Source organism: Halichoerus grypus, chromosome 2, assembly GCF_964656455.1.
Source record: "Halichoerus grypus chromosome 2, mHalGry1.hap1.1, whole genome shotgun sequence".
Taxonomy (NCBI): Eukaryota; Metazoa; Chordata; class Mammalia; order Carnivora; family Phocidae; genus Halichoerus; species Halichoerus grypus.
In genome coordinates this window covers 120,407,434-120,422,139 of record NC_135713.1, presented here as the reverse complement: position 1 = coordinate 120,422,139, position 14,706 = coordinate 120,407,434, and the positions used below count along the sequence as shown (strand labels likewise).

Sequence of the window (14,706 nt, the reverse complement as noted above, 5' to 3'; positions counted from 1 at the left end):
TTGTTCCATTCCATAGTCACTGGTTTGTTGGATAAACAAGAGTCTAGGCAAGTTAATCAACTAGGCGAGATAGTTCACCAGGAGTTTAAGAAGGGGTTTACTATGCTGTAGTGTGTAGACAGTTTTTAGAGTATATCTTTCTTAATTGTGAGGCTGCTGTCAGTATCTGTCCCCAGGATGGAATACCTGTGAGGTATTTCCAGGCTATTTTTTGTGCCTCACATGCAGGCTCTTGCATTTAGGAAGTAGGTCCCTGTCATGGGGGTGTCCTCCTTGTGTAACTTCCCTAGGGGCTGCTTTTCTGTGGTCCCACCTACAGTTCGGATTTGGATCCTAGACCTTATTGTTCCTTTCTGGGAGGGATGATAGATGGAACCTCTAGAGCCTTTTCTTTTTTTTTTCTTCCACTTTTCAGTCCAACCAATAGCAAATTAACTTTTGGAAAGAGGAATTGTTCTAAAGTACTCACTTTTTAGCAGTTAAACAACGTTAACTTCAAATATTTGAGATTAATTAAAGTTGAGGAGGAAGTAACTTGAAAGTGGCTTTATTTTGTTGCTTGGGGGATAAAAAAAAGCACCCACATTTTTTTGTGATTTGCTATTATAAGAAAGGAAGTAGGTCAGCTGTCTCTGCCTGCATTGCCCTCTACCCTGTGGCCGCACTCTTCCACTCTTCATCAGGAGGGAGACCTGCTCCCGTCTGAGCATGGAGCCCTAATCTCACATGGCTTTATAAGGAAAAAACCCAGCTGTTTTGAGGAAAGATCTGAATCTGTACCCCACATATCCCCGGCATGTCTTGTTTGTGAATGCTCCCAAGTCTTAGTCCATGGTAGCTGCTTAGGATATTTCACTTGTTTAGTTCATTTGGTGCTAGCCAGGGAGGAAAAAGAAAAAGAAGAATGTTTCTGACAATTGAGTCTTTAAAATTGTAGGAGGGCATTTTGGAGATGATCTCACTTAATATTTTATTTTTCTTAGTTCATTTGTGAGAATGAGCATTGTACGTTTAGGTTAATACAGATCTGGTCCTTTAATAATTCATAGAGCTTGGTTTAATGCGTGGCCTTTCTTGGAAATCTACACAAGGTTGAATTAAGTATTTGAAGCCACTTCTTATCTGCATTTCTTTTTCTTTTTTTCTTTTTTGTACTTATCACTAACTAGAGAAATAACTTATAAAATTGCCCATTCTTTCATATTGCTTCTTTTCCCGTTGTGCTTCTGGGAACGCTGATCATTTTTGTGGCTGACAGGCTTAACAAGCATCAGATAAGCACAAACCCACACAGGCCTGGCCTATCGGTGGTGAGAAACTATATAGCTCTTAAAGGGCAGCCAAAGCATACAGGCCACGGTGCCCTGTGACCTCAGCTCTCACTCATCTATTATTTCACAATCAGAGGATCATCTGCCTTTGAACCAGCTCACTTTTCCACTTTTGATATTGTCTAATCTTTTCTTTCAAAGCAGTTTCACTGAAGAGCTGGAAGGAGATGCTTCTGACTAAAAGTTTCTGTACCTTGCCCGCCCCCACCCCACTTCCACTCCCTCTGACAAGGCTGTGCAGGTAACAGGCCGCCAGAGATGCTGCATTCTCCTTGTAGGGCTTGCATTTTGATACTGGTCTCGTTCTCTTTTCTCGTGAAGTCTGATTTCCATATCCTAACATTTGGAAAGTGATTCCTTCTGTTTTCTTGAGAAGTCTGTATAATGGGTATTAGTCCTTTAAATGTTTGGGATTATTTACCAATGAAGTTGTTTGGCCTATAGTCTTCTTTGTGGGAAGGTTTTTAACAGTTCAGTTTCTGTAATAGATACAAGGATATTCACACTGGCTGTTTCTTCTAGAGTGAGGTTTGGTAATTTGTATTGCATCAGTTACTATGTTTTTCCTTCTGCTTGCTTTGTGTTTAATTTGCTCTTTCTCTAGTTTCTGAAGTTCAAAGCATTGAGATCATTGGTTTGAGAGCTTTTTTTCTAATGTCACACTTAAACATTTAATGCTATAAATTTCTCTTAAAGCACTGCTTTAGCTGCATCCCACAAATTCCAATATATGTCTTAGATAGTATGGGAAGGTCAGGAAAGACGTCACTGAGAACGTGATTTAGAAGAATAGACCTGGAGGAGATGACCCAGCAAGCCATGGAGGGTAGAGCGCACAGCAAACACAGAGGCTTTGAGGAAGCGGGTCAGATATCTAAGAGGAGTTTGTGTGATTTGGGGCCTTTTAGGTCCATGGTAAGGCTCTTTACTCTGAGTGACATGGGAAGTCATTGAACGATTTTGAATAGAGGATTGACATGATCTAACTTAGGTTTGAACACAGTCTCCATGACTTTGTCAGGAGGGACAGAAGCAGAGATACTCCTCAGGAGGCTGCGCTAAGCAGAATAATCCCTGCCACCCCCCCCCCCACCACCAAAGATGTTCATTAACTAATTCCTAAAACCTATGAATGTATTACCTTCTATGGTAGAAGGGACTTTGCAAAGGTAAAAAACAAAAACAAAAACATGAAGAATTTTTACCCGGTTAGATTATCCATTTGGTTTCCTAATATAATCACAAGTGTCCTACTATGAGGGAGGCAAGGGTGTCAGCATCTGAGAAGACACTGTTATCATGGAAGAAGGAGTTGGAGCAGGGTGGCCACAAGTAGAGGAATGTGGGCATCCTCTAGGAGTAGGACCGGATTCCCTAGAGCCTCTAAAATGAATAGGTCTGCTGACACTTTGATTTTTAGCTCTGTAAGATCCATTTTAGACTTCTGATATCCAGAACTTTAAGATAATACATTTGTGTTGTTTTAAGCTAAACTGTTTTGATAACAATATGTTACAGCAGCAATAGGAAACCAAAACAGAGGATTTGGTATTAATCCAGGAAGGAGGGAGGACAGTGGACATGGTGAGCACTGGTTAGAGTCTGGATATATTTTGATGATAGAATTTACTGAAGGATTAGATGTGAGGTGGAGGGGAAGGAGAAGAGCCAGGGAGAAATCAAGATTTTCAGTCTAAGTAGCTGGAAGCATGGAACTGTCATTTATTTTTGATAGGGAAAAGTGGTTTGAGGGAAGAGTTAATAAGGAGCTCAGTTTTGGACATGATAATTGATAAGCAAGACGCTAAATGAAATTCAGGGATCAGATCTGGACAGGATGTATAAATTGATACTAATCAGCACATACGTGATGCTTAAAGCCGTGAGCCTGAATGTACTCATTAATGGAATGAGTATACCTAGAGTAAAAAGGTCTAGGAACTAAAACTAGGGTTCTCTAGCATTTAGAGTTTGGGGAGATGAGCAATATCCAGTAATGGAGATCGAGGAAGGGTTAGTAAGACTAGAAGAACACTAGAAGCTGGTTCTGCCTTGGAAGCCAAGTGAAAAACAGTGTTTGTAGGAAGGGTGTTCATTCAAATGGTAGTAGAAAGTGAACTGAGAATTTATGCTTGGATTGAGCCACTTGTAGATGTCATAAGTTACTTTGGACAAAAGTTTAGGTAGAGTTTAGGAGACACAAGCTTGACTGGAGTGGGTTCAAGAGAGAAGAGGGGGATTGAGGTTAGCATGTTGGCAGTTCTTTCAAGTTTTAGATAAGGTTTCTAGAGACATGGGGTGGTAGCATGAGGTGGGTATGGGATTGAGAGTGTTCCTTGTTTTTTATTTTTAGTTGGGAGCTATAATAGCATGGTTTTCTTTCTTTTCTTTTTTAGAATTTATTTTAGAGAGTTTGCATGTGTGCACAAGGGGAGGGGCAAAGGAAGAGGATCTCAAGCAGACTCCCCACTGAGTGAGGAGCCTGATGCAGGGCAGGATCTCACAACCCTGAGATCATGACCTAAGCCAAAACCAAAAGTCAAACGCTCAACTGACTGAGCCACCCAGGTGCTTCTATAATAGCATGTTTTTTATGTTTACCTGATGAAAATAATCCAGTATAGGAGAAGTAGTGACAGTATAGGAATAGAGGGGAAATATTGATAATATAGAATTAGGAAATAGTCCAGTAAAAGGGAAATACTGATAATACAGAATAATAATATCAGTATCAAATATTGATAATATAGAATAGAATATAGATAATCTATATGATCAGTAGAATTTATAAGAAAATATCGATATAGATACTGATATCTATACTGATAATATACAATGGAGGGAGAATTACTAGAGAAATGTTCTGGAGTAGGGGAGACAAAATAGAGATCTAGGGGACAGGTGGAAAGAAAGGTTGATCTGAGATGGGAGCATAGATTGAACACCATATTTTTAAAAAGGTAAGACAGTACATGGCACAGATGTAGGTAGGTGGGTAGATTTGGTGATAGGAACCTATAGACATTGTCTTCTGATTGCATTCACCTTCCCATTTAAATAGGAAGCAGCAGAATTACAAGCTGAGAGTGAGGATGCTCGCAGAAGTGTTACAGGTTTGAGAAGAAGGTGTGAAACGAATAGAGCCCAGACTTGAAAGGAGATTGACTGGACTAAGGAAATGTCCCCAACATTATGCATCTTGAGTGATAAGAATTTTAAAGAAAGGGGCGCCTGGATGGCTCAGTCGTTAAGCGTCTGCCTTCGGCTCAGGTCATGATCCCAGGGTCCTGGGATCGAGCCCCGCATCGGGCTCCCTGCTCAGCAGGAGGCCTGCTTCTCCCTCTCCCACTCTCCCTGCTTGTGTTCCCCCTCTTGCTGTGTCTCTCTCTCTGTCAAATAAATAAATACAATCTTAAAAAAAAATTTTTTTTTCTTAAAGAAAGACCACTCAGCATGATTGGAAGGAGGAAATTGTGAGATGTCTGAGTGGAGCTGCTTGGTACGTAGCATGGATATGAGTTGGGAGCTAGAATGAATGGTCTAGATAGATGTGGGAGTAGTTGGCCACCTAAGTGGTATGCAAAATCATGAAACTAGATGAAATTGCTCACAATGAGGGGAGAAGTGTAGAAAGAGGAGAGAAGGCAGCGTAGGATGGAACCTTGAGGAACTTCACTGTTAGTGGAGGAAGACAAGGCAGTAAAGGAGACAGAGGAAAAAATAGCCAGAACAGTGGAAGTAAAACAGAAGTATTTGACAAAATCTAACGTTAAGGCCTGATAAAAAACACTTTGTAAACCAAGAACGGAAGAGAATTCGCTCAGCCTGATAACTTCATACTTAATGGTGAAATGTAATATTTAATGGGAACTGGTTGAGCCTTTTCCCCCTTCAATCAGAAACGAGACAAGGATTCCTTTTCAACATTGTTCTAGAGGTTTTAGCCAACAGCAGCATTTTAAAAGTTACCATTCAACATGGTTGTAGTACCTAGTTTTGGGCCTTTTGCAAATTTATTGAGCAAGAATATTAACTCACATTAATTTTTATTTCTTTGATTTGTGAGTAAATTTGTTTCCTAGTCCTTAGGTAGGCTGTCCATGTCTTTCCCCCATTTTTCTGCTAGTATTTTGGTCTTCTCCTTTCAGATTTACGTAACACTGTATACTTCATCTGTTACATATACTTAAATACAGAAGTAATATAGTCAAATTTATGAATTGACTTCTCCCATTGTTACTTGGAAGTAGGGGATAGTTTTCTAAGAAGTGAGAAATATTATTTCTATTTAAATATTAAAAGCATAAATAAATTCTTTAGCTTTGTTATCTGTCTGGAAACAATCTTAGCATTTAAATATAAGCATGACGTGAGGCTTTAATTTTATTTTTCTCCAGATAGCACATCAAATGTAAAAATAATGTACTATTATTCCCCGCTGGTATGTGATGTCACTTTTATCGTACACTGAATTATGCTCTATGATAGGGCCTGTTTTTAGATGATTCTGTTCTAATTACTTTAGCTTTGTATTACATTTTAATTAACTCGCTTCATTACTCTTGCTCTCTGTCCCCAAGATTTTTTCGCTATTCCCAGCTATTTATTGCTCCAGATGAATCTGTGAATAAATAGGTCACTCTTCCTACCCCAGAACAAGAAATGTATTATTGTTTGAGTTTTTGTAATGTAACTTAGAAAAGTTTAGTCACTTACTGTTATTTCAATCATGTGGGTTTCTTTACAGATTTAACCCCTTATATTTCCTATTAACTGCTTTCAAAAAGATCTGACATTCTTCTCATTTTATTTTCTAACTTTTTTCTGGCATATAGAAAAATTTATTAATTTTTTTTTTTTTTTTTTTTTTAAGATTTTATTTATTTTTTTGACAGAGAGAGACACAGCGAGAGCAGGAACACAAGCAGGGGGAGTGGGAGAGGGAGAAGCAGGCCTCCGCAGAGCAGGGAGCCCGATGCGGGACTCGATCCCAGGACCCTGGGACCATGACCTGAGCCGAAGGCAGACGCTTAACGACTGAGCCACCCAGGCGCCCAGAAAAATTTATTAATTTTTAAGATATATTTATATTGTCTAGCTACCTAATGAACTCTTAATAAATCTAAAATTTTTTTCAGTTGACTTTTCAGTTTCCTAGATAAACAAAGATCGTCTGTATTGAGAAGTAATTTTGTGTTCTCTAACAGCTTTTTCTTTTATTTCATTCCCATTTTATTTTATTGACGAGAAGGACCATTACATTATTATTTAACTAATGGCGACCGTAAGTATATCAATAATAACATCTTTATTTTTAAGGTAAATGATTCTAGATTTCACCACTAAGTATTATATTTGATGATTATTTAAAGTAGTATGTTAAGTATCTTTCTATTTCTAATTTACTGAGTCGTCAGAAATGAGTGTTTATCACATGTCCTTTGTAAACAGTTCTGTAAATGAAAATGAGAAAGTTAATCTTAGACAAGGTGCCTTTTCTCCATTATACTGTGTGAGATAAGATATGTTACTGAACAAAGAGAGCAATTTTCTCTTTGTAATGGAGGAATTATCTTCGTATTTAAAACATATAATTAATTCCCTGCCCATGTTTATTTGGCTCTGTTAGGAAACATTTTCTTCAGCCAGATATTCTTTTTTTTTTTTTTTTTTTTTAAAGAAACACTCTTTTTTTTTTTTTTTTTTAGATTTTTTATTTATTTATTTGAGACAGAGAGAATGAGAGAGAGAGAGAGCACATGAGAGGGGAGAGGGTCAGAGGGAGAAGCAGGCTCCCTGCCGAGCAGGGAGCCTGATGCGGGACTCGATCCAGGGACTCCAGGATCATGACCTGAGCCGAAGGCAGTCGCTTAACCAACTGAGCCACCCAGGCGCCCTTCAGCCAGATATTCTTAAAAGGTCTAGCTCTGCTCTGATTCATTGATGCATTTAGTGAATCAGTGAGTTAAGAAATGAAGAGTAGTCCTCACTGGTGAACCACCTGATGGGAAGTGAGTGAATGGTAAGAAGGAAAAGAGGCAAAGAACAAGCCTTGAGATGATGAAGAGAAGACCACCACATAACACATGAAAAGATGACGGGAAGTCTCTTCTCACAAATGGTTGTCTAAACCCATATACCTTTGAAAGTGGCGGGCTATCAATAACTAATAAGTAGACGGCCCAGTCCCCTACGCCTCCGAATCTCTAGCTGATGGTCTCGATGGTCTGGCATTTCCACTTGTTTCTGCAGGAAGAGGAGTAGCTGCACTAGTCTAGGAGGTGTGCTGCTTCAGTTAAAAGTCTTTGAGGGCTAAGTTGATGTTATTCTTGAATACTGCTCTCAATATATTGGGAATTAAACACATGACCTGAAGGCATGTGGTTCCTGTGGCACCTAACAAAACTTATCCCAGATCCTACCCTCTGGTTTGCATGCCCAGATACCTCTGTGGTAGCTGTTGTTCTGCTTCATCCAGATCCCTACTCCCATCACCACTAGTTTCATCTTGTCTTTGCTTCCCTTGCAAATTGCATTATTACAAATACATTTATTTCTAATAACCCTAAGGACCTTGTAACCTAGAAATGTTATTAATTGTTCTCTCAGTTTGATTTCATTATTTACTGATTGAATGAAAACAGCAAGGGATCTGAGTAGATACTTCAACAAAGAATATATGCTAATGGTCAATAAGCACATGAAAAGATGTGCAGCATCCTGAGCCATCAGAGAAATGCAAAGTAAAACCACAATGAGATCTCATTCCACACCCACTAGGATGGGTATCGTTAAAAAAGAAAGAGAGATAGAAAGAGTGGGAGAAAAGAAAAAAAACAAGTGTTAGTGAAGATGTGGGGAAATTGGAACCTTCATACATGCTGGTGGGAATGTAAAATTGTGCAGCTGCTTTGGAAAACAGTCTGGCAGTTTCTCTAAAGTTAAATTCCACTTCCAGTCCTACTTTTAAATACCCAAGAATAATGAAAACACAGAGACATGTATATGAATGTTCATAACAGCTTTATTCATGATGGCCAGAAGGTGGAAATGGTTCAAATGTCCATCAGTTGATGAATGGATAAATAAATTCTTATATATCTGTATAATGGCATATTATTCATCAATAAAAAGGAATGAAATGCTGGCACATTGTCCAGCATGGAAGAACCTTTTTTTTTTTTTTTTAAAGATTTATTTATTTGACAGAGAGAGACACAGCGAGAGAGGGAACACAAGCACGGGGAGTGGGAGAGGGAGAAGCAGGCTTCCTGCTGAGCAGGCTCCCTGGACCCTGGTCCCAGGGCTCGATCCCAGGACCCTGGGACCATGACCCTGAGCTGAAGGCAGAAGCCTAATAATGACTGAGCCACCCAGGTGCCCCCAGCATGGAAGAACCTTGAAAACATTAAGTGAAAGAATCTAGTTACAAAAACCCATATACTAATGTGATTCCGTTTATATGAACTGCCCAGAATAGGCAAATCCACAGAGAAAGAAAGTAAAGTTAGTGGTTGCCAGTAGGTAGGGCTAAGGAATATTGAGGGAAATGGGGACTGACTGCTGACGGATATGGAATTTGTTTTTGGGGTGATGAAAATGTTCTAAATGTTCTAAAAATGACTGTGGTGATGGTTTTACAACTGTGAATATCCTAAAAACTAGTGAATTGTATGGTTTAAATGGCCAAATTTTTTCGGTGTGTGAATTATATCTCAATAAAGCTGGGTGTTGGGGCGCCTGGGTGGCTCAGTTGGTTAAGCGACTGCCTTCGGCTCAGGTCATGATCCTGGAGTCCCTGGATCGAGTCCCGCATCGGGCTCCCTGCTCAGCAGGGAGTCTGCTTCGTCCTCTGACCCTATCCCCTCTCATGTGTTCTCTCTCTCTCATTCTCTCTCTCTCAAATAAATAAATAAAATCTTTAAAAAAAAAAAAAAAAAAAAAATAAAGCTGGGTGTTTGGGTGTTGGGTTTTTTTTTTTTTTACAGATTACTTTTTATTCTTTTATTTATTTTTTAAGAGAGAATGTGCACGAGCAATGGGGGTGGGGGGCAGAGTGAGAGGGAGAGAGAGAATCTTAAGAAGGCTCCACACTGTGGGATCGATGTGGAGCTTGCTCTCACAACCCCAAGATCATGACCTGAGCCAAAATCAAGAGTCGGATGCTTAACTGACTGAGCCACCCAGGTGCCCCTACAAATTACTTAATAAATTTTACACTTCCCGTGCAGAACCTGAAATACCAGATGTTCATCACAAGATAATTAAGAATGATGGGTAACTGGAACAAACCTAGAAATCATATAGGAAAATAATGATGTACATCCATAGGATGGAATAAGAAACAGTTAATGTGGTTTTTTAAAATTTTATTTTATTGTTATGTTAGTCACCATACATTACATCATTAGTTTTTGATGTAGTGTTCCATGATTCATTGTTTGCGTATAACACCCAGTGCTCCATGCAGAACGTGCCCTCTTTAATACCCATCACCCGGCTAACCAATCCCCCCTCCCCCCTCCCCTCTAAAACCCTCAGTTTGTTTCTCAGAGTCCATAGTCTCTCATGGTTCGTCTCTCCCTCCGATTTCCCCCCCTTCATTTTTCCCTTCCTAATATCTTCTTTTTTCCCTTCCTACTTTTTTTTTTAACATATAATGTATTGTTTGTTTCAGAGGTACAGATCTGTGATTCAATAGTCTTACACAATTCACAGCGCTCACCATAGCACATACCCTCCCCAGTGTCTGTCACCCAGCCACCCCAGCCTTCCCACCCCCCACCACTCCAGCAACCCTCAGTTTGAAACAGTTAATGTTTTTAATGTATATTTAATGATATGGAGACGTACTTAAAAGAAGAAACAAGATCATGTTATGTATTTTTTGACATGTGTACTTATGTATGCATGCGTGTATGTGGGGGAGGGGGAAGCCTGGAATATAATGTCAAATTTTAAAGAGTTGCTGTCACAGAGTGGAAAGATTAGAGAGAGTTTTGTTTCACTGCATATCTGTATTTCCAGTGTGTTTTCTGTCACACTCACACAGCCTATTGCCTAACGCTTCTCTCCTCCATTTTTGTGAGTGTTGTGGTGGGCGTGTGGTATGGGCCCTGGTGAGATGTGTGTGAGACAAAGCCGCAGCCGCTGCACTGACCAGAGTGGCCCACATACTTTATTTTCATGACGCTGAAAGAGTAAACAAGGAACTTCAATATCTTTGCAGGTTATCAATGCTGCATTGGCTTTAGCAGCAAAACCCCAGAGTAAACTGGCCCAAGAGAACATGGATCTTTTTAAAGAACAGTGGGAAAAACAAGTCCGTGTTCTCACAGATGCTGTCGATGACATTACTTCCATTGATGACTTCTTGGCTGTCTCAGGTAATGAGCTGGTTCCCCAGAGAAGCATGTGAGAATGTGCATAATTACTTTCACCTAAGACACAATAATGGACAATTAAAACGCCCCCAAGTCTGGGCAGGTAAATTATTCTAGCAGTAATACTGTGCTGGTTTTCGTTTTAATTAAAAAAACAACAGCAACTCACAACAACAAACTGTCACTGACTCCTCAGCAGTGGGAGGCGGGTTGGAGTTGTTTGCCTTGTGGTGGGGCTGGTCTTGATCTTAGAAGCAGGAATTAGAAAGCTGGCTGACAGTTTCCTCCGTTTGTGTAGAGTGAGATTTTGCAACTGTGGCCTGTTCAACACCATAACAACCCACCCCTGTTGCTGCTGTTGTATTTAGAAAAAAACATTGACCTGGGTCCTAGGAGAGGCTATGGTTGGTTGTGATGAGCTTGTGAAACTTAAGAGATTCCCAGCACCATCACCTTTAATTCCTTTTTGGAAATAATTTTTACCCCATCTTGGAAAGCTTCTTCCTTTCTCCCTCAGCAATGATCATAGTTTAACTGCCTACTTTTCGAAAGACTCTGTCTGCATGATGCACAGATAGAAAACAGAGAGGAAATATTTAAGTGCCATTTAATTATGAACTTGCAAAAAATAAATCTGGGTAATTCACCTCACAAAAACAGTTGATTTCATTATATAAACATAAACTGGTAATGACATAGTAAATTGCATTCATATAGAAAATGTCTGTCAACTGCAATTCACTGTTTATCACGCAGAGATAAATTTCAATCCATCTCCTTCAAGTCGAGTAAGTATAAATGCATTCTTCATTTAACAGGGCTTCTGCTGCCCTTAGCTGCACTGCTTGCTCTCTGGAGGTGCCAGGCTTCCTGAGGCCAGTGGCTTTGGGCAGAGTCAGTGGCTGGGTACTTGTAGGGCTAAAACTACCTGTCACCCCAGGGAACCACAGGCTGCAACGTGGGAGATGTGAGTGTCAATGGGGCTTGAAAGAGAAGCAGGGCTTAAGTACATGCACAGCACAGTCCTCCAGCAGTGACCTATATCTAAGGTGACAGTGTGTTCTGCATACCAATATCTTCCTCTCTCTGCCGGTTCTCCTTGGGACTGGTAGCTTTGGCTGTACTTGAGAGAGTGGGGAGCGGGCAATCCGTAAACTCCAAAAAGGGGGGTAAACCACACTGCTGCAGGACTGCCAAATCGCAGGTGCTGGTACTTTAAAACAAAAAACCCATTTGCAAGCACATCTTTGCAGGTGCCAAAAATGCAGCAATGGCTTTTTTGGGAAATCTTGGCCTTCTGTTGTTTTTCCCAATGAAGTACTGAATTATTCTTTTTCATCGGTTTAGAGAAAAACATTCCACCTTCACAGCACACTTTTAAGCAAACAACAAATTCTGAAATCTAAATGTAAAGCCCCCCTCTGGTGATAGATCCTACATTCCTAAACTTACTTCTCGTGATTAGGTTGGGTATATAGCTCAGGCTTGGTCTCAAGGGATTTTCAGTCCTTCTTACAGCAAAATAAAATGTAATAGAATCAAATGTCCCTCATGCAACATTCTTCAAATTGGAGAACAAAAAGGATTCTGCAGTAGCATTTAGTGGGATCCAGGCAGTATCTTTAGGGTATATGACATAAAACAGAAGCATGGTAAAGAGAAATCAAATTCTTTAACAGGTACACTTTTATCTGGTGAGTATGTTCAATTTTTATGCAAATGTGGGAAAATATAAGGGTTGACTTGATGGAAAGGAGTTTAGACAGTTTCTGTTTAGAAAATAAAAACACGGAACAATTCTCTAAATCAGAAAGTGGTGGTGTTTTCAGAGTATCTGAATTTTAGAGGTCTACCCCGGTATCTTTCTCTAAGGTTTTGTCACAGGTTTGCTTAGCAGAGTCAAGCAAGTAAAAGATTTACAGGGCCAGGCTATTACTTCTAATTCTTCGGATTCTCTTATGGTGTGCTTTGTAGGGACATGGGATGAAGGAGGAGACAAGCAGATGCCTGGGCAGAGTTCTCCTCCATTGACCAGTTAGTTTGTAGCATTCACACTCCTTTGTATTCTCACATACCCACCCCACCCGTGATAGCTTTAGCCTTTTTATGTGGGGCGACTAGAGATGTCTTCTGACCGGACACAGTCTTGCTAGGGAATTGACTGGCTCTCATCACAAGGAACCCCAGTTTGAACTGGGCAGGCCCCACTGGTGTCCAGTCCTCAGCCCTGGTGCAGTTCACAGCATCTCTAGTTGTGCACCATGGATTGGAGAGCAGGTGTCAGTCTGCAGCATTCATGGGCAGTCTTTAGACAAGAAGTCACGTCTTGTTCTCATCCTGTTGTGCCCCTTTGCCAATTTCGCCTTGTCCTGTGGCACACGGTGCTTCAGCAGTCCTGTCAGTGAGGGCGGCATGTTCTTGAGGAAGGGGGCTGGCTTCGGCTTGGCTTCTGGCATCATAAATCTTTGCTAAATGCAGATGAGGAAGCTGCTTGACTCCCTGGAGTGGTTGTTGTGTACCATTTTGTACTGTATTCTGGTACCTCTGGCAGTGTGATAGATTTTGTAGAATATTTCCACTAGTGATTTTCCACCATCAAAACCTTGGACTTGATGGCGCCTAAGATGTTCGCTGTAGCCTGTCCACTAGCCAAGAACCCCTCCATGGGTAAGTTACTTAGGGAATAGTACTGCTTTCTCTCTATTGTTCCTGCGTATTCAGTACCTTGGGTTCCCAAAGTTCCCCCATACTTGCCACAAGTCATACCTAAATTTGTGGCTCAAGAAGTAATGGTCATTTTGTGTATAATCTGTTAAAGCTACCAAGCATTTCATGAGGCTGCAGGGCAGTGGAAACTTGGGTCCCTGTATATCAAATATGAGACAGTGGCACTTGAAAACAGATGTCATGCATGCCCCCGCCCCCCCGCCAGGGAAGGGGGAGTGGGGGCTTCTTTTCACCAAGTTGTATTCAGAACGTGCCTTGTAAATATTGGAGATGGTTAAGATGGTAGAGCGCATTCAGCAAACCCCAAGTATGTATATATTGACTGATCCCTTAAGGACAGGAGTTTGAAATTTATCAAAGTGATAAAGACTGTTTGAATTTCATTTGAATTGTATTTGATAAACGTTTTCCATGGAAATGCAATTTACTGTCTTATGCATTTATTCTGCTTACATGTGGAAGTTTTAGTTCCTTTTTTTTTTTTTTTCCCAAGTGTTTGGTTAGAGTGGTTCTAATTGGGTTTATTACATTTCTTTACCTTACGCTCTTGGAAACAAATAGTATAGTGCATTAGATACTTTAGGGCAACACCTAAGAGTGGTAATTTGTACTTCTTCACTAAGTGTCAGTGTGCCCAAAGAATTTGGTCTGATTGAAGGCAGTTATTACTTTTTTTTTTTAATGGAAGGCCATTAAATAATAGGATTATGCAAAAAACCTGTGAAACTACAGATATGGTCATGGTGAAGTTGGGTGTGATTTCTGACTCCCATGCCCACTAGCTGTGTGACCTTGGGCAGTTCAGTTAATACTTATGTGCCCTGGTTTCCTCATTAATTAATGGTGTTTTTTAATTTTATTTTTTAAAAGATTTTATTTATTTATTTTAGAGAGCACGTGCATGCATGCATGAGTGTGGGGAGGGGCAGAGGGAGAGAATCCCAGACTCCACAGAGTGAATCCCGACATGGGGCTGGATCCCATTGCCCTAAAGTCATGACGTGAGCCAAAACCAAGAGTCGGAGGCTTCACCAAATGAGCTACCCAGGTGCCCCTGTATATGAAGTATTAATATTATCATCTCCTTTCTCTGCATAAGTTTACACCAGTAAGGATAGCCAGAGCAAAGGGTACACAGAATGGGCCCTGTTACTCATCATGGATTGAAGTATGAGTTCATGCAGGCTTTTTGGAGAATGCCAGTTGGCTTGGTGCCTAGAGGGCAATTAGGCACCACACATCTACGTTAAACATATACGCCTTTT

General features: G+C 40.4%; 1 protein-coding gene across 5 annotated transcripts in view; it reads left to right on the top strand.

The window, feature by feature from the left end:
• The window catches only part of CTNNA1 (catenin alpha 1), a 306,638-nt gene that overhangs the window by 277,184 nt on the left and 14,748 nt on the right, over positions 1 to 14,706 (top strand). For all 5 annotated transcript variants that reach the window (XM_078067460.1, XM_078067463.1, XM_078067461.1 and 2 more), the window contains one exon: positions 10,561 to 10,717. In XM_078067460.1, coding sequence (XP_077923586.1) covers positions 10,561 to 10,717 — 157 coding nt within the window. The remainder of the gene's footprint in view (positions 1 to 10,560; positions 10,718 to 14,706) is intronic.